This window comes from Rhineura floridana, chromosome 3 (genome assembly GCF_030035675.1).
Source record: "Rhineura floridana isolate rRhiFlo1 chromosome 3, rRhiFlo1.hap2, whole genome shotgun sequence".
Lineage (NCBI taxonomy): Eukaryota > Metazoa > Chordata > Lepidosauria > Squamata > Rhineuridae > Rhineura > Rhineura floridana.
Window position 1 is genome coordinate 48880776 of NC_084482.1, and position 21144 is coordinate 48901919.

The 21144-nt window shown below is 42.8% G+C and overlaps 1 protein-coding gene across 5 annotated transcripts in view; it reads right to left on the reverse strand.

The window, feature by feature from the left end:
- Positions 1 to 21144, reverse strand: part of SLC39A11 (solute carrier family 39 member 11) — a 498181-nt gene that overhangs the window by 189082 nt on the left and 287955 nt on the right. For 4 of the 5 annotated variants that reach the window (XM_061615668.1, XM_061615666.1, XM_061615667.1 and 1 more), the window contains one exon: positions 18091 to 18261. The exons of the other annotated variant lie outside the window; for it this stretch is intronic. In XM_061615668.1, the coding sequence (XP_061471652.1) occupies positions 18091 to 18261 (171 nt within the window). The remainder of the gene's footprint in view (positions 1 to 18090; positions 18262 to 21144) is intronic. 5 annotated transcript variants of the gene reach the window in all.

Consider the following 21144-nt stretch of genomic DNA (forward strand, 5'->3'; position numbering starts at 1 on the left):
ACAGATTTCTTGACAAAGACATCACCACAGATCTCAATACTCGTATCATTACATCTATACAAAACCTTACAAGTAGGAAACTTCTTAAAGGGGAGAGTGCTGATCTCCTTGTTAATCCAAATCCCACCCCTAGGATTTAGCCATGCTGCCTAAAACCCACAAAGCCAACAATCCTGGTCGCCCAATTGTCTCAGGTAACAACACAGCTACTGAAATAATTTATCTGTACATTGACTTAAATTTACAAAACGTGGTGCAAAACCTCCCATCGTATATCAAAGACACCAAGGACTTCTTGCTTAAAACTGAGTCTTTAAACAAGCAGTATCAATTCCACAACAATACTATACTAGCTACTTTAGATGTCACATCTCTTTACACCAATATACCACATAATGATGGGATTCAGGCTTTAAATGAGTTCCTTAACACCAGAGATATCAACAATCCTCCAACAGAGGTTCTCACTTTAGCTACGTTAGTCCTGACTTGTAACAACTTTACATTCAATGGAGAACATGTGATGTCCTTATATGTTAAAAACTGTAAATATGAGAAGTGCAGGTTTATATAGGGATATATGGTAAGTGAATTGAGTAAGAGGGGGAATACATGGGCTAGAATGCGGGAGAATGTTGGATGATGATTGGCTGAGTGTTTTGAATGGCTGAAGGTATAAATGAGAGGATGACAGTTGAGTAGGGGGGAGTTGAGAGGAGAGTGATTGGAAAGGAGTTGAAGTGGGAGGCAGTTGGGATTGAGTCGACAGAGTTCTAAGGGAGGTTTGGATTCTATTAGGCTGATATTTGGACAGATTATATATAACTGGAAACATAAGAGTGACACTATATGAAACCATATGCTTGTTAAACATTCCTAAAGTAATCTTATTTCCTAGTGTTATCAAATAAATACTTTTATTGGTTTACCAAAAGCCTGATCCTTGGCTGGGGATATACAGACCAGAAGGGAGGGCAGGGTAATTACCAAGGCTGAAGGGAAACCGTATCTAATGGTGGCAGCGGTGAAGGAAGAAATTGTAACATCGTCAAGTATCCAGAGCAACCCAGGATTGTATACTTTATAGACAAAGATACAGGGGGGTTGTGGACAGCAAGGGCATCCAGACACAAAGTAACAAGCCACAGAGAGACTGAGGCGAAGTCTCTAGCAGTATTGTTTACAGGGAGTGGCTGGTGGTGCTGCCTACCAGTGGGATCTTGAGAGATCTGTGCTAGAGCGGAGTGAGAAAAAATAAAAATGATGATCCTGACTGGTGGTGTCCTGAGGTGGTGCCTAGTGAAAGGCGGTAGCCACAAGCAGGTGGGAACCTGGCAGGTGGAGCCAAAGGTGGGATTGTCACAAACAGTACCTGCAACTACAAGGCACAGCTATGGGGACTCGCATGGCTCCATCATATGCAAATCCCTTTATGGGTAAACTGGAACAGGAGATCCTCAAAAACGCCATCAACAAACCACTTATATGGTGGCGATACACTGACGACATCTTTATGGTCTGGACGAACGGTAAAGAGAGTTTGGAACAATTTAAAAATTACATCAACTCTATCCATCCCTCTATTAAGTTTACATTTAATAGTACAAATGACAATCCGCACATCCCTTTTCTGGATGTCCTTCTCACCACTGAAAACAACAAAATAGCCACTGATCTCTACAGCAAACCCACTGATGCCCACACCTATTTAAACTGGAAATCCTGCCATCCTAGGCATATAAAGAAGAACATTGTGTATAGCTTAGCTCTGAGAATCAAACTTATTTGCAACACTGAAGATAAATACCAGAGAAGGATCAGTGAACTTAAAGAACACCTTCTTCGAAGAGGATATTCTCCACATATTATCAATTGCAACATCCACCGAGCTTCCATTCTGTCCAGAGAAAACCTCCTCCATCACACTGAGGTGTCAAAGAGCAGAGAGCAACGGATTCCATTTGTGGTAGATTTCCATCCAGCATCTCCCAACTATCACCAAGCAATCAGGGAGAGCTACCCATTGCTGGCAAACTCTGAACATCTTACTAGAGCCATCAGCAGGCCTCCTGTTATAGCATTTTGCCAACCTCCTAATTTGCGCAGACTGTTGGTGAGAGCTGTGCTTAAGCCACCTATCACCAATCCAGGGTCTCATCCTTGTCACTCCAAACGCTGTATCACCTGTGTGTACCTCAGGGAGACAGCCACTTTTACAAGCACTAGGACAAGCAGGACATATTATATCAAACAGAACATCACCTGCAGGTCCTGAAATATAATTTACATCATCGAGTGCAAAAGACCAGGATGTCATATCCAATACGTAGGAAAGACCACAACTGACCTACGCACACGCTTCAGGAACCACAAGTCGGCAATTTTGACAAAAAAAGTGGAGCAACCAGTTGCAAAGCATTTTAACATCGAGGGTCACAGCCTGTTGGACTTTTCCATTACAGTGATAGAGATGCCAGCAGATCCAGCAGTATTGACTAAAAGGGAGAACTTTTGGATTTACTCTCTGGACACATTGGCACCACATGGCCTGAACCTGGAGGACAGTACCACCATTACTTAGCTTCTGCAAATGAAGCCCCTCTGAGCATTCCATCCTCAAAGCTCTATAACTGCCACCTTGGTAACAGCATTTGTATGTTAGCAGCTGATGAAGGCGGAATATATATATGTTTCATCTAAGAGTACTTGCAATTGCTGTGCCACAACCCTCTCGATCACCTTCCCTAAAAAGGGGGCATTTGCAGTAGTAGTCACAAACCAATGGATCCAGGATGGGCTTTTTCAGGAGTGGTCACATCACTGCCTCTTTCAGTACAGCTGGAACCACTCCTTCCTGCAAAGACACATTGACCACACCCTGGATCCACTCAGTCATACACCCTTCTCAAGCTTTCATAAGCCAAGAAGGGCAAGGGTCGAGAGGCCATGTTGCCAGCTGCATTGTTGCAAGCACCTTGTCCTCATCATCAGGCTGCATCAGCTGAAATTGATCCCCAAAGTTGCAGCAGACATTGCACTGGACACCTCACTGGGGACTACAGTAGAGATGGATGGGGCATCAAGATTGCTATGGAGGTGAGCAACTTTACCCTTAAAGTGCCTTACAAACAATTCACAGTAGGTTTCCTGGAGTTGATGTTAGCAGACCTTGACAATACGAAAAAGCTCCACTGGGTGACTACTTGAGGATGAGATGGAGGCAGAAAAGTGAGACTTCTTTGCTGCCCTCACTGCCACACAGTTGGCATGGTTTTACTCATGCCTGATCAGCCTCATAGCATGTCTTTCGCCATTTGCTCTCTACCATTGCCTGGCCTGTTTTACTGCCCTTAGTTCACTGGTGTACTAAACTAAGGTGCAAACCAGGCTCCACAATGGTGTAGACGGGATTATAAACCAAGGTAAATAATCTGAATGAAACTGAAGATTCTAATGTATTCAATTCAAAAATCTGTTCAAGGATGGAACTTCAAATCTGAGTAACAAACCAAAGATGTGATGTTTATCACCCAGGCCTTTCAACAACCATTTAAATTTCCCTTCTGTGCCCAAGATGTCTCCTCCCTTCACAACATAAAATCAACTAATCAAGCTTGTTATTAATACTATTAGTTGTAACAAATCATGCACAGACTACAGTTATGATTCAATAAAATAAACTCACTAGAAAGTCAACACTATTATTCATCAACATTATTGGTCAAATACGTTGTTATATCTTTTGCATTTGATGTTACAAAACTTCCAAATGTAGTCACTTTAGTATGTACAGAATTTTCCCTTAGGCCTCTGAACATAAAAAGAAAAAAAGAATACTACTACTGAAGTTTGCAGGAACTGAGTATTTGTTCCTATGGCTCCAGACTATTATGAAAAACTGTTTTTATGGTCTAAAATGCTCATACTATGTGAACTTTTGATGTGACAACCTATAATTGCAGGCACTCAGAATAACAATAATAAATAGTAAATAGGCCTAAGCATAACTATCCATTTGCTTAGGCCTATTAGTTAGTCTTGCAAGACACCTAAAGGAGGAAAAACACAACATGACAAATCAGTTTGCACCTCTTAGTGTTCTCTCTCTCTCTCTCTCTCTCTCTCTGTGTGTGTGTGTGTGTGTGTGTGTGTGAGAGAGAGAGAGAGAGAGAGAGAGAGAGAGAGAGAGAGATGCAAGTCACTAAAGATTATGGTCCCAAATGACCTGCCTTTGCCAACTAAGAGACCTGCCAGCATCCTGAGCAAAGATTTAGAAGGCACCACATCGCTGAAAAGCTATTGCACAAGTTAAGTACCTTAATATCTGGACCCTAAACATTCTCATGGGCTCATCTGCCTGCAATACTACTGCATCAGCATCACAATTCCAGTTGATATAATGTTTAATGTTATATAGGTACAGCAACTGATGCATCCCATTCCAAGCATTATTCCTCCATGCAGCCTATAGTCACAAACCATTTGTTCTGTTACTCTGCTCCTTTCTCCATTTTTAAAAATAACTATAGATCCTTCCTTGTGTGGACATTGCCGACCTGTTTTACATGTCATACAATGCACAGCTGATCTTTTTTTACTGATACTACAGGGCAAATGAATACACTGTTAAAAGAAACCAAAAAGCTGCAAGGGACAACTCACAAAACCATAGCATACAATTCCCCCTTCCTATCTTTAAACTGGAATTTTCAGAAGAGGAGAACAGTATTCAGATGTTTCATTTACACCTTGCTAATTGTTATTTGTGGTAGACCTGTAACATTTTAATTCATTTCAATTTCTCATCATAACAACCACCCAACATACAAAGATTAACCAGAATAAACGGACTCTGATTAACTGCATAATTAATGTTCCACTAAAAATAGCATCAAAGAATATGAATTAGCAAGTCCTATTCCACCATTTGGCAGCTTCTATCTATATCAATTTATTCCCTTCATTCTGCTCCTGACTCAGAGCAAATGAACAAGCTATCTCTTCAACTCCTGGAGCGAGTAGACCTGAAGCAGGCATGTAAGGTGGATTGCTTCACTCTGTTATCTTTCTCATGTGTTATCTAGCTACAAGCAGCATTATCAGAAATGAACAGAAGACTCTTTGCCAGAAGTTACAATCAGTCTCCCCAGTAACAAGACTCTATAAAAACAGAAAGTGCCATTGTCTCAGGACATTAAACAGTGGAGGAGGAAGGCAAAAGACAGAACCACTGCACCCCATTTTACAAAAAGGAAATGTTAAACATATTTCCATGGGAGGGAACATGGAAATATGGAACATGGGAAAATGTAATACCTACTGTATTACTGCATTAAGTACTACATTTGTTGTAAATTCTGTTATATTTATTCGCTAAAATGCCACAATGGCTTTAAGAATTCACTGTTCTCATGTGCAATACAGAGATGTGGGATCACATCACAGAGAAGCAGCTTCCATGCTGTTGCTGCTGGTGTCTCTCTTTTGTGTGTGTGTGTGTGTGTGTGTGTGTGTGTGTGTGTGTGTGTGTGAGAGAGAGAGAGAGAGAGAGAGAGAGAGAGAGAGAGAGAGAGAGAGAGAGAATGTCCAATAATATTGTGGTATAAGGTCTACACATGCAACTGAATATGGTAGAAATAGGTCTGCAAAGTCCTGAGGTAGCAGAAGAGACTGTGTTAGTTTGGTCTCATTTTTTAAAGCTACTCCATGTTAAAAAAAAATCCTTGCAAGCAGACACCTAGCATAGTAAAAAGCACTGGGAGGCTGGGACCCACTACCATGGCATGGCCCAATCTAACATGGGTTACGACAGCAGCATCACCAGCATGCAAATATATGGTAAGAAAATGAAGAAATTGGTCCCCAAAACCTTGGTTGGGTTCTGGGCCAGAAAACTGCTGGTCTAGAAGGACCCCTTTCAGCAACATGCGCTAACAGTGACGAGTTTTGTTTTTATCATCATCATAGCGGCATACAAATACAAGAAAATATATGGCAGCTATTTACTCCAAGGGGCTTACCATCTAGACACAGGGAAACAACAGAGGAAGGGAAGAAATGGAGGTATTGGTGGGCAGGGAAAGAATATGTGATTATTTCAAAAGATGTACTTTGAATTATTTACAAAATGGCATAAGGACTATGGGGAAAGATGAATTTTGAATCAAAGGGAATGAGGGAGGGAGTCACACGGAGGCATTCCAAGAGGCAGTTATCAGCATAAAGAGCAGGAAGGGAAAATGGGCAGAATTATGTCAGGGTGCAGGAGGCCATGGATGGTAGAGGATGATAGAGCTAGGGCAGTGAAGGCATTCCACTCTACCACCTCAAGATTTGACCATGCCATTCTGCTATATTTATAGAGCAGGCCATTTGTGGGAGGAGAGAGAGAGACGGGTGAAATTGAGTATCTACAATAAACATGGGGCTGCTGTGGCTTCAAGCTGTTTGAAAGCATTTGTCCCTTGAAAAAGTCACAGAATAGGTGCCTAACCAGTTCTTAACCATTGATTCAGAGGTGGTGCCCAACAACAATCAAATAGCTCTTGTGTATATCTGTCAAAGGACAGATGCATTCCTACAGCAGAAAGATAAGCCAAAGCAGCTCCAGATTTACTGCAGGCTTAAACTAATTGGAACTATTTTTATACTTTCTGAAAGTGCTGAAAGAATAATATCCAACACAAATATTCACATTTGCTACTGAAAAATTGGCACAGGTTTATTAAAAGAGTCAAAAGTGTGGAGAGAGCACATCTGTAAAAGAGCAGAAACCTGGCAAAGAGGTGATCGATGCATCTGACTGGGTTAGTCATCGGAGAGGTGGCCTTGGCCAGTTCCCTGTCACTGGAGATCACCTGTTGCTCAGCTAACAGAAACCACATGTCATTTCCAATTTCTTACAAGCATTTCAGACCTGGCACTAATTAAAAGTTGCAGCTCCCCAGAATGCCTACAGTTGCAAGGCAAATTAGCTACCTGATGGCAAAGGGATCAGGTTGAGAAGCAAGGCACATGATGTTACACCTCAGAGAATATACAGGAAACTTATGTTGGTGTAAATTCCCAGGAAGTCAGAAAAGGTCTTGTATTCAGTGCACTGAGTGTCCTGTTCACACTGTGGTCCCCCCACCGTTTAATATTTATTCTCCAGACTCCCCATATTACGTAAGCTTGAATGTATTACGTAAGCTTGAATGTAACTCCACAGCATTCTTGTCTGCCTTTACTCTGCAGTACAAGGCACAGCGTTCTTTGATCATGACAACCCTTTCTCTAAATCTAGAATTCCCACTTACTGACTCTTTGGGGCATGCAGTTTGCTGTTTTGTTTGCTTACTTAGATCTGCAGCTGTTTGCACTGTACACAAGCTCTGTAGCCCTAACCCTGACAATCTTTTGATCAGTTGGATGGGGAAGGGCCACTGCTCAGTGGTAGAGCATTCTTTATGCTTTGCATAAAGAAGGTCCCAGGCTAAAGCCACTGCATCTCCAGGAAGGGCTGGGAGAGAACCTTTCTGAAATCCTGGAGACCCACTTCCAGTCAGTGTAGACAATGATGAGTTAGATGGACCAATGGCCGGACGGTATAAGGCAGCAGCTTCCTATGTTCCTAATCTGTGAAGGTTCAAGTTTCTTTCTTTGTTTGTTTTTGCCAAGGAGTGGCTTTTTTGATTATCCCCAACTTTGATTACTAAAAGCCATTTCTCTGCTGTAAAGAGTACAAAAACTTCCAGCCTATTAATGTGGTTGGAAGACAAACCAGAGAAGGAAACATTTTATAGTCTAGGTGGCTGCAAGATAAACACACTGTTCACTTGCTGACCTGAAATATAAATTCTGACGATGCTGCTCCCTCACACCACTAGCAACATTACGGAAAAGAAGAAACACATTAATGCCATGACCTTTAAGGAGTAGGAGATCATTTCTGAGGCCTCTATAATTGTCTGAAGGCAGCTTTGTGCTCTATAGGAACATAAAAAGGTTAGACAGGCTCTTTCAAGATCTCTCTCCAGCAACGGTGAGATTGTTGCCATTAACCTATTGCCAGGGGGTGAGGGGAATGGGAGAGAAGCACTTTCTCTTCTCCTTCACAAAAGGCCTCTCATTTTATTTTATTTTTGCCTTGAACTGAAAGACAATAAAAATAATTCACTGCTGCCCAGCTGACAAAGCAGCAGGACAGTAAGTCACAAAGGTACACCCACTCCCCCACCCATTCCTATTTGAAGTCATGCTTCTTGACAGTTTTGCAGGAGGGGTGAAGTCCAATTACAGTTTCCAGCTCCGGCACTACTGACCTTTGATAGTTTAAAACCAAGTGGCAACGTTGAAAACTAGCTGCTCCCTGATTCTTTCCTCCCCATGCTGTTCCTGAGCTCTGTAGAGCAATGATGCTTTTACAATGGGATACAAAAACATGCTTTTCATCATCTATAAGGACTAACACTTGTCACCTTTAACTGCAGCATCACAGACAAAATATCTGCAGGAGCATCTTTGCCCTATCGATGTATCTCTAGGCTAAGAAAGCTACATTAAACAAACATCTACCTGTCAGGTAGGCTACATAAGAGGGGCATAAAAAGAGCACTGATGGACAAAACCACATGCCCAACTAGAGTCCAGCATCCTGTCCTCACAACCAGATGCCTATGGGAAGCCTGCAAGAAGAAACTGAGTGCAATAGCACTCTCCCCATTTGTGATTCCCAGCAACTGGTATGCATACAGAGAGAGAGAGGGAGAGGGAGAGGGAGAGGGAGAGAGAGAGAGAGAGAGAGAGAGATGTTGAGAAATTGCAACATGGTCATAATGATTTGAACTCTGAGGGAAAAGGCTTCCACTGAGAAATACAACCATCAGTTCTTTGGGCTCACTTAGACTTATGTCAGGATTGGGAGTTGGTGGGTGTTCAGGCAGGTGCTTGAACTTTGTAACTAAGCTTTTGGCTGCCTCAAGACAAAGGGCAGGGATAACAGTCTTCTGCTTGTTGGCTCATAAAACAGCTTATTATTATTAATGGGTTTTCTGGAATCTAAGAACTGGGCTTGTTGAGCAGATTATTGACTCTCTCCTGATGTCTGGCTGATGGCACAATGCTCTCTTTTTCTTTTCATTGGGTTCTCCTTGCCTCTCAAGTGCAGCCTAGCCTTGTAGGCTTTACTTTGCAAAGGATATTCCAGGAAGGAATGTGCCCAGATTGCCTTCAGCAGGGCAAAGCTGGGAAACCCCCTGAAGTTTTTAGCTGGGTCTTTCCTACCGAGGCATAGCTGGAGAGAGGCATTCCACTTACACAGAGGGTGATTAATTACTGCCCATGGATAATTCCTGGCTTCCCACTATACTAAGTAAAGCTGGAAGGAAGTGGAACAACTGGGATGAGAAATATGTGCCAACAAGATGGCCTCTTCATAGGGATATCTTTCAACCTTTTGGCCAATGAGAACAGCAGTACAGTTTGATCTTGATACTTCCTATCATAATTAAGTTTCTCTCCCTTCCCCATCTTCCCACCAAATAAATAAATAAATCCCCTTTGAAGCTCCTGGCAAGAAGTCTCTAAACAAAGAGCAACTATTTACAAGTAAGAACGGAATGCAAAGTGGCTGAATAGCTTCATTCCTTCACAAAAGCTTCCTGTATATTTATGCCCGATACAAATAACAGTACATACAAAACTCTTTAGATCAGGGGCAGGGAACCTCTGGCCCTCCAGATGTTGCTGGACGGCACCTCCCATCATTCCTGGCCGTTGGCCATGCTTGCTGAGGCTGATGGAAGTTGGAATCCATCAACATCTGGCCACAGGTTCTCCAGCTCTGTTTTCTGTCAATGGTGTATTAGCTACCACACCAAATTAAAAGGCTGGACTAGATGTTCAGTGGCAGACACAATCTGGAAACTCCAGTTGCCATCCAAGAACTACAGAGCAGCAGGGGGAAGTGGCAAAATGCAGGACAAACACAATGGAAAAGGGAGTTATTAAATGTTTTGTCTTGCTCAATGCTTTTCCCCTTCAGCTACTTCTCCCCAGCCAGGGATCTCAAGTGCATGTTTGCAGTGTCTTGGGAAGAGCGGCAGGTGAGAGAAGATTTTCAGTACAGTAGGGCCCTGCTTTACGGCGCTTCGTTCATGCGGCGGTTTTCAATTAGGGAAAGGCCCCGCTCTCACAGCGCTTGTTCCACTAATACGGCGGGTTTTTTCTGTCGCGTGCCATTTTGACGTCATTTTCGCATGACACGGCCCATTATAGTCTATGGGCCCCACTTTATGGCGATTTCCGCTTTACGGCGGGGGCCTGGTCCCTAACCTGCTGTATTAGCGGGGCCCTACTGTATCTTCTTTCCTTCCTATTGTTCCTTCCCTGCATAGCATTGTTTCCCTGCTACTTTGCAGCCTCTTAGGTCGTTAAAGTCTCCTCCTTAGGGTGTTTGGTCTCATTTTCAAGCAACAGGAAATAAAAAATGTAAAAATCATATACAGTATATATGCAGAGAGCAGCAGCATTCCACATTTGCACCATCTCCTCTTCCTGTAATGTTAAGTGCAGCAAGAACAAGAGAGTTGTCAGGATGCAGGATTGGGGCCCTGAAGTTTCAGACGATGAGGAGAGGGAGGGGGTCATCTGGACAGAGTCGTGTGAAGGAGAAGCAGAAGAGGGGGAGGGAATCTCAGAGATAGAACTGTCTGGGAGTGAGGACCTTGAATGTCCAACAGACATAGATTCTTACCGTGAGCTTCCCACGCCTCCTCCCCCTCTGAGCTTGGAGGAGTTGGAGAAGGAGGGAGGGCAAGGAGGAATACAACCCCCTCCTGATCCAGGAAAAAGCAAGGAGAAACAGCCAGATGGTTTAAGCATTGCCCCCCCGCTTTCCCCCATACCTGAGTCAGATTTCTCAGGAGGGGAGGGGGCGGTGGCACCCCCTTCACCACGTACAAGGAGACAGCAAAAGAGGCGGCAAAAGAAGGGGGAGAGGCGGGGTGTGGATGAGGGCACTTTGAGGCGGAGTGAGAGAATTCGCGCTCGTTTGCCCCCTTCTTAAGGGACAGGGGGAGTAGTGGTTCCTTGTTCTGTCAACTCTCTTCTCTGTCGCAGGTTATGTTTAGTAGTTAAAGTTCATGAGACGACATAGTCTTTGTCTGGATATCACTTTAATAAAAACTGATTTGCTTTCACCAACTGGTCTGGTTCCTGAGCCTCAACCTGGACACGACAGCAGTCCTCCATGGTATCACAATGACACAGTGAAGAGTCTTCTAGCTACAGCTGGGATAAAGAAGCTCCTACTCATCTAATGTAGCAACCTACCCTTCAAGCTGGAGTTTCACAGCCAGACCCTTGACCTCACACTTAACTGCTATTTAACCAGACTCTTTTTATATTTTGCACCAAAGTGAGTAGGGAAGGGGGTGGGTAATTAAATATTTTTGTCTAGTTTAAGCAGGTGTTCATTTAAACCAGCCATGTTCCACAGATTATACCGTACATGGTAAAAGGCCCCACAAGTAAAAGACCTCTTACCTCCAAATCCCCTGCCAATTTCTGAACCCACACAAGACAGACAACTGTTTTTTTAATTTATTTTAATATCCAGGAGTACAAAAGAGTATAAAAAAAGATTCTTATTATTATCAAAAAGTAAATAGGAGTATAAGAAAAGGAAAGAATACAAAGAGAATTCTAAAAGAGCTTAATTAATCAGAGTGGTCATTAATAAATACTGAGGGCAATATGTTATTACTATGTTTTGTGAAAGTAGTGCTTTTACTGGCAACCACACTAATACAGTTGCTTCTATTTTAGCATATCCTTCCTGCATAAAATAATTCATACCATTCACAAGAGATAAAATCTATGCCACTCCCAACCATTCTTGGTTTTGCATAATGTGTTTGACCACAGGGTCCCAACTACTCAGCAATTCCTTATAGTCCTTTGGTCCTGTTATCTTTGATGTTAATTTAATTATTACCAACTGTTCCCACAGTTTCCTGATCAGTTCTATTTTAATTTCGTTTTGGCACTTCTTCCAGTGCCTAGCATAAGTAAGCATAAACAACACCTGTGTCTCTGTGTTTGTTTTTTTTGGTCTGCCATACTTTAACAAGCATATCAATAGGTTAGTTGTTACACTGATTTGAGAAAATTCACTTATAACTTCTGTCACCATAAGCCAACATCATTCTGCCTTAGAACATTTTCACAAATTAGACACATCTCATCTCAAAGGGTTCAGGGGACAACTAAAAGTTTCAGCAAAGAGGGGAGAAACTGACTGGGCCCCAGGATGTTTTTGAGCCATTCCAGTGCTCAGTCTCACCTGCAATCTGTGCATCTCAGCACAACCTGGCCTTCACTCATTAGCTTAATTGAATGAATAGCAGCATCACACTTTAGACTCTATCAGTCAGAAAATGTCCATTGCACTGCTTCCCAGTGAAAAACCTTAATGTGTAAAATAATCACATTTTCCAAAGAGAATATAAAGGTTAAGTGACAAAGGTAAATAGTCATATGCTCTTCTTTAAAGAGGGCTAGTAATCATTTACTATGTTGCCCATTAGCATATTAACTTGCCTGCATGAATTTAGACCCAAGGTTTATTCCTGTATTTATTCCTTCAAAGACTCCTAAAACAATTAAACTTATTGGACTATGACACTTGGGATGGGTAGTCTTCATCCTTATCTTTGAAACTCCTCAATAATCAAGATAGAGTGTTTGTTTGCTTGCTTCTTTAAAAAAGCCAATTATAAATCTTGGGAAAGGCCACAGCTCAGTGGCAGAGCATCTGGTTTGCATGCAGAAGATCCCAGGTTCAATCCCTGGAATCTCCAGGTAGAGCTGGGAGAGAATCCTGCCTGAAACCCTGGAGAGCAGCTGCCAGTCGGTGTGAACAGTACTGAGCTAGACAGGCCAATGGTCTGATTCAGTATAAGGCAGCTTCCCATGCTCCTAATATCTCAGTTTAAATGAATTACAAATTTGGTCATTTTAGTCACACCCAAAAAAATCCTCTAGGATGCACACCTTAACATGGTCAGGGGGTTTGAGAGTGTTGAAGAAGCTGAGAGCAATGCCATGAGGAGTCTAGACCAAGAGGCTAGATTCCTAGCAGGAGCACCCAAGGCGGAATGGTCAAAGCTGAGACACCAGACTAAGATGCTTCCAAACTCAGAGGAAGGCAATGGTAAACCACCCCTGAAAACCCTATGAACAGAGTATCCAAAATGCAACACAAGATAGTGCTGGACGATGAGACCCCCAGGTCAGAAGGCACTCAACAAGCTACTGGGGAAGAACAAAGGACAAGTACGAGTAGTGCTGTGACTAATGACGCAACTGGGTCAAAGCCAAAAGGAAGCCCAGAGGCTGATGCGCACAGATGCGAAAGGAGAGTTTGGAGTTGTAAGCCACATAGTATAGGAACATGGAACGTGAGAAGCATGAACCAGGGAAAAATAGAAATTGTCAAGCAAGAATAGAATGCATCAACATTACAATACTTGGCGTGAGTGAATTAAAATGGACGGGAATGGGACACTTTCAATCAAGCAACTATAAAATATTTTATGCAGGAAATGAGAAATTAAGAAAAAATGGGGTTGCTCTAATAGTGAAAAGTGATGTAGCAAAAGCAATTAGGAGCTATAACAGAAGGACTGACCAAGTGATATCAATGAGATTAAACGGAAAACCTATTAACATAACCATCATCCAAGTCTACGCTCCAATGGCAAACACAGAAGAAGAGGAATTGGAGAGATTTTAAGCAGAAGTACAGGAAGAAATTGATCACACACCAACACAAGATGTGCTGATAATCATGGGAGACTGGAATGCAAAAGCAGGGAACAGAAAACAACTAGGAATTGTGGGGAAATGGGGCTTAGGAGATAGAAATGAAGCAGGAGAGAGACTTACTGAATTCTGTGAAGCCAATAATTTGTTTCTTGCAAACACATTTCTGAGCAACCGAAAAGACGACTGTACATGTGGACATCACCAAATGGTCAATATAGGAATCAAACTGATTATATAATTGGTACCAGAAGATGGAGAAGTTCCATACTTTCTGTGAAAACAAGACCAGGAGCAGACTGCGGTACAGATCATGAACTGGTAATATCAAAAAATCAGAGGAAAGCTAAAGAAGAACAACAAAGCACTCATAATGCCAAAACACAACTTAAATAACATCTCAGAAGAATATAAAGATGTAAACTGCCCAGAGCTTCAGCTATGGGGCAGTATATAAATGTAATAAATAAATAAATAAATATCATATAAGGAACAAATGTAAGGCTTTAAACGTAGTTGTCAAAGAACCAGAAGAACTACGGATTGAAGTCAGAGACATTATCAGGGAAGAATGCAAAACGACAATACCTCTAGTTAAAAAGAAAGACCTCAATGGATGACTGAAGAAACTCTTAAAATGGTTAAAGAAAGAAGGAAAGCAAAAGCAAAAGGAGATAGAAACTTGGTTAGAACCCTAAATACAATAATACAGCAACTAATACGTAGGGACAAAGAGAACTATTACAATAGTTATTGTATAGAAATAGAAGAGGACAACAAAAAAAGTAGAACAAGAGCCCTATTCCAAAAGATTAGAGAAATTAAAGGGAAATTTAAACCAAGAGTAGGGATGTTGAATAATCAACAGGGGAACACACTGACTGACCGAGATGAAATAAAAAGAAGATGGAAGCAATATACTGAAGAACTCTATAAAAGAGATGCCAGGATGATAGATTCATTCATGGAGGAACCGTAGATGAAGAACGAGAAATTTTAGAATGTGAGATGAAATATTTGGAAGAAACAAATCACCAGGAACAGCTACTGAGACCGAATCTGTCCAAATTTTGACAAACGTTTGTCAACAAATATGGAAAACTAAACAATGGCCCACAGATGGAAGCGTTCCATATACATCCCAATTCCAAAGAAAGGGGATCCCAGGGAATGCAGTAATTATCAAACTATTGCCTTAATATCCCATGCAAGTAAAGTAATGCTCAAGATTCTACAACAAAGGCTCTTACCATATATGGAGTAAGAAATGCTAGATGTCCAAGCTGGATTTAGAAGGGGAAGAGGCACCAGAGATCATATCGCAAACATACAATGGATAATGGAATGGACCAAGGAATTTCAGAAGAATAATGAATAATAAATTTCAGAAGAAACAATAAATGTGTTTGAAATTTATTTCAGAAGAAAATCACCCTGTGTTTTATAGATTACAGCAAAGCCTTTGATTGCGTAGGTCATGAAAAACTATGGAATGCTTTAAAAGAAATGGGGGTGCCACAGCATCTGATTGTCCTATACTCTGGACAAGAGGCTACTGTAAGGACAGAATATGGAGAAACCAATTTGTTCCCCATCGGAAAGGATGTGAGACAGGGGTGTATTTTATCACCCTGATTGTTTAATCTACACTTAGAACATATCATATGGAAAGCGGGATTGGACCAAGATGAAGGAGGTGTGAAAAGTGGAGGGAGATGGTACTCTCCTACTAGCAGAAACCAGTAATTATTTGAAATGAATGCTGATGAAAGTTAATGAGGAAAGCACAAAAGCAAGACTACAGCTGAACGTCAAAAAAACTAAAGTAATGACAACATAGGATTTATGAAACTTTAAAGTTGACAATGAGGACATTGAACTTGTGGAGGATTATCAATACCTCAGCACAGTCATTAACCAAAATGGAGACAATAGTCAAGAAATCAGAAGAAGGCTAGGACTGGGGCGGGGGGCAGCTATGAGAGAACTAGAAAAGGTCCTGAAATGCAAAGATGTATCACTGAACACTAAAGTCAGGATCATTCAGACCATGGTATTCCCGATCCCTGTAAGGATGTGAAAGTTGGACAGTGAAAAAAGTGGATAAGAGAAAAATCAACTCGTGTGAAATGTGGTGCTGGAGGAGAGCTTTGAACATACCATGGACTGTGAAAAAGACAAATAATTGGGTGTTATTTATTTATTTATTATTCATTAAATTTATTAGTCGCCCATCTGGCTGGTTTACCAGCCACTCTGGCCGACGTACAACATAAAAACATATAATTCACATTAAATTAAACCAGAACTGTCACTGGAAGCTAAAATGATGAAAAGGAGGTTATCATACTTTGGACACATCATGAGAAGACATGATTCCTTAGAAAAGATAATAACGCTGGGAAAAACAGAAGGGGGTAGAAAAAGAGGAAGGCCAAACAAGAAATGGATTGATTCCATAAAGAAAGTCACAGACCTGAACTTACAAGATCTGAACAGGGTGGTTTATAACAGAGGTCACTGATTCATAAATGTAAAGGTGTCCCTGCACTTATAGTGCGAGTCATTTCCGACTCTTAGGGTGACGTCTTGCAATGTTTACTAGGCAGACTGTATATATGGGGTGGGATTGCCAGTTCCTTCCCTGGCCTTTCTTTACCCCCCAGCATATGCCAGGTACTCATTTTACTGACCACAGATGGATGGAAGGCTGAGTGGACCTCGACCCCTTTTACCGGAGATTCGACTTCCTCCTTCCTTTGGAATTGAACTCCGGCCGTGAGCAGAGCTTCGGCTGTGTTACCGCCGCTCACATAACAACAACTATATATATATATTCTATAACTATATATATATATTCTCAAAGACTTGTCCCCCTGGGGTCCCTTGTCCTTAGTTCTCTTTGCTTCTGAGAACAGTCCCACCCCTCTGGGCCGCTGCTTCCCAGGCAACCTCTCCCTCTTTCAGGAGTAATTACTTCCATAGTAACTGCCACCACCCTTCTGGCTAGGTTCCTTTCTCTGAGGGAAGGGACAACAGAGCCCAATGCAAATTCCAAGGGATTAACCCTCATCAATTAACAGTAAACAGTAGCATCCAGCAGTCAAAGGACTAGATTTAGAATCCTTAGTTCCAATCCAATACACACCGTTCATAAAAGGATAGTTTATTTAAAGGTAAACAGCATGGTATGTACAAAGAGAACAATGGTTTGATTCCTTAAAGCTATCACTCCCAGATGGGCTACATGAGGTACATTGGCATGACAAAAGGGGAGAGGTTCAATACAGACAAAGAGGTAAAATAAAGAACTTACTAAGCTAGGTCCTATACTTACATAGATCAGCCTGGTTCCCACAAAAACCTTTCTCTGTCATATTTCAGGCAAGTCGAGTAGATGGAAAATAGGGAACCTCTTTTTGGAAGTTTATCCTTCCGTTTTTATAGAGTTTAACAGTCACCAAAGAGGGGGGAAAGCAAACAGTCATCTCCCGCCTCTGCAGGGGTCTACTCCTTTGAAGCCTTTGAAGATAAGGGAGCTAGTCAGCGTCCCCCAGGGGTTCTGATCTACACACTCCTTCTTCCTGACTCCTAATCCCAGGAAGCTGATAAGGAATAACAGTTAGGGATCAGTTACATCCCCCTGCCCAGGTTGCAAATTGCCTGTGTAGCCCTGAGCTGCGGATCTCCCCCAGTAGGGAGTCCTAGGTAATCATGGGCTCCCGGAGTCCTCTCTGGTGGCCCATTTCAGCTTGACCAAAGTTAGCTATTCTTGACATATATATTAAAAATGGCTATTTCCTAAAGAAAGAGGAAGTTGTCAATGGTTGGTGCAGCTACTACAATATACTGAATTTCAAAAAAGCAGACCTCCATGCTAGATTTTGTAATACAATATCTGTTTGTTTCCAAGTAAGGATGTGGTGACTTTGAGCACATTTGTTAACTCTACTGGGCAAATATAAAAAAAATTAGAATATCAGTTGGATGCCACTAAAGCAGATAATAAACACTGTGTTGATTTCAAAAGATTATGAGTTTAGATGAAAGTATACAGAGGAATTAATCACAAGTTTCCTAAAGCATAAAAGTAATTTTCTCCAAGTTGTCCAATTTTTGCAATGACAACACAGTGTGTTTAACAGTGAAACCGCAATAAAAAGAATGCAAGTCAATCTGAAAACTGTACTGATTGGACTTACCAGCTCAATTGGTAAGTGCCTCCTGAACAACTAGCATCTTCAGAGGCGAGACATTGGCACTAAGAGAGAGATTGGTGCTTACCAGGAATATTGTGTATGGTTATTGCTAAGATGAGCAGCATGATCCGCCTCCAGCTATTGCTTGCTGGCCCTGAAGTGCTCTCTTTGAGATTTGGGAATGGAGCAGGAACATCTGGTTGGTTGCCTCCAGCACCTTTCTTCCTCTGATAGGGTTCCCCATTTTCACCTTTATCTAAAGCAAGAAGAAGAGAAACAAAATGACTTATTTTTAAAGGTGGGGGGCTAGGATTCACACTTAGAGAAGTTTAAAGCAAAGCAGTAGGAAAAAGATGGCAGAAAGTTTCTGCAACCATTAAGACTGTAAGTGAATAAAACATGGGGCTCACAGGCCACAAGCTGCATAATTAGAAAAAACAACTAGAAATTCAAACCACAAGACAAGCAAAGCAGGATTTATCATCACCACTGGAAAGGCTAAAGAACTGAGACTTGTTCAAAGTCACAGAGGAGTCTGTGCACAAATAAAACAGCCGTTTTGAATGAACAGTCCCTTTTATTTTAGGGCAGACAACTCCTGATGAACAAGGACTGTTATACGTTAAAACAGGTGGTACCAGGAAGAAATCTGCCAGGTGTAGCTTCTTCCATTACTGTACTGTAGGGGTCTGGCAATCCACTCTTTTCCCCTGCTTATGGGAGCAGCATGAGCTTTTGCAAACCAAAGCCAAAGGGCAAAGAAGCTGAGCAGTAGGACTGCCACCATACTGTAATGAGACATGTTGCTCCTTCTGAATGTCTCTTTGCCATGTAGCTATTAAATGAATGGCAACTCCTTTCAGGTCATGTACAGATGCTCACATAATGCTACTACAGGATAAATGGGACGGTTATTATGGATTGTCTGACAGAAGACGACTTAATTGTGGACGAGGCAGCCGATCTGGCATGCATAACCGAGACCTGGGTGGGTGAGCAGGGAGGAGTTGGTCTCTCCCAGCTCTGCCCACTGGGATACTTGGTTCAGCACCATGGTAGATCTGAGAGTCGGGGAGGTGGGGTTGCTGTTGTCTATAAGAGTTCCATCTCACTCATCAAGCACCATGTCCATACAGTTACGGGTCTGGAGTGTTTGCACCTTGTGCTGGGCCAGAGGGACAGGCTGGGATTGCTTTTGGTGTACCGCCCACCTTGCTGCCCAATGGCTTCCCTAACTGAGCTGACGGAAGTGGTCTCGGAGGTATTGCTGAGATCTCCCAGACTATTAGTTCTGGGGGATGTCAACATCCATGCCGAGGCTACTTTGTCTGGGGCAGCTCAGGACTTCATGGCTTCCATAACAACTATGGGGCTGTCTCAATATGTTAATGGTCCAACACATGTGTTGGGGCATACTCTAGACCTTGTTTTTGCTACTGGACATGTGGATAGTGATCTGGATGTGGGGAGTTTTACATCTATCCCTTTGTCATGGACAGATCACTGCTTGTTGAAGTTCAGACTTTCAGTAGCCTCTTCCCTCTGCAAGGGTGGGGGACCTATTAAATTGGTCCGCCCACAGAGACTACTGGATCCTGAAGGTTTTCAAAGGGCTCTGGGGGGTTTTCCGGCTGATAGGACTGGAGCTCCTGTTGAAGCCCTGGTTGATCTGTGGAATGCGGAGATGACCCGGGCCGTTGACACGATCGCTCCTGCGCGCCCTCTCCTGTGTAGAGCTCATACAGCTCCTTGGTATACTCCAGAGTTGAGAGCGATGAAACAAGATAGGAGGCAGCTTGAGCGGAAATGAAGGCGAACTCGTGACGGATGCAATTATGCGCTGGTTAGTGCTTCGACCAAGCTCTATGTAGGGGCAGTGAGGGCAGCGAAAAAACAACATTTCACTGCCACTATTAAGTCATCCCTCTGCCGACCAGCGGAACTCTTTAGGGTTGTCCGGGGGCTTCTTCAGTCTGGCCCTCAGGACACGATAGACTCATCGGTGGTCCGCTGTAATGAGTTTGCCAATCACTTCCAGAATAAGATCTCATGCATCCATCGGGACATAGACTCCCAAGTTATAGCAGTTGATTATAGTGAGGTGTCTGGAGCACAGTCTTGTCATGTTTTATTGGATGAGTTTCAGCCGGTTCAGCTCGAGGATGTGGACAAGGTGCTTGGACTGATATGTGCAACCACTTCGGTACTGGATCCTTGCCCCTCTTGGCTAATAAAATCTAGCAGGAATGGAATAGCTGGTTGGGCCAAGGAAGTGATAAATGCCTCCTTACGAGAGGGAGTGGTCCCTAGCTGTCTAAAAGAGGCAGTGGTGAGACCACTTCTGAAAAAGCCCTCCTTGGACCCAGAAAATTTTAACAGCTATAGGCCAGTGGCAAATGTCCCATTCCTGGGCAAGATCCTGGAATGAGTGGTTGCTGACCAGCTCCAGGCGTTATTGGATGAAACCAATTATCTAGATCCATCTCAGTCGGGTTTCAGGCCCGGTTTTGGTACTGAGACAGCCTTGGTCGCCCTGTATGATGACCTATGTCGGGAGAGAGACAGAGGGAGTGTGACTCTGTTGATTCTCCTTGATATCTCAGCGGCTTTTGATACCATCGACCATGGTATCCTTCTGGGGAGGCTCGTGGAGTTGGGAGTCGGAGGTACTGCTTGGCAGTGGTTTCGCTCCTACTTGGGGGACCGTCTCCAGAGGGTAGTGCTTGGGGAACATTGCTCGACACCGTGGGTCCTCCAATATGGAGTCCCGCAGGGATCAGTCTTGTCCCCCATGCTTTTTAATATCTACATGAAGCCGTTGGGTGAGGTCATCAGGAGTTTTGGAGTGCGTTGTCATCAGTATGCTGATGACACGCAGCTCTACTTCTCCTTTTCATCTTCTTCAGGTGAGGCTGTCGATGCCCTGAACCGATGCCTGGCCACGACAATGGACTGGATGAGGGTTAACAAGCTGAAGCTCAATCCAGACAAGACTGAGATGCTGTTGGTGGATGGTTTCTCTGATCGGATGGTGGATATATACCCTGTCCTGGATGGGGTTACACTCCCCCCAAAGGAGCGGGTTCGTAGTCTGGGAGTCCTTTTTGACTCTTCCCTCTCACTTGAGGCTCAAGTAGCC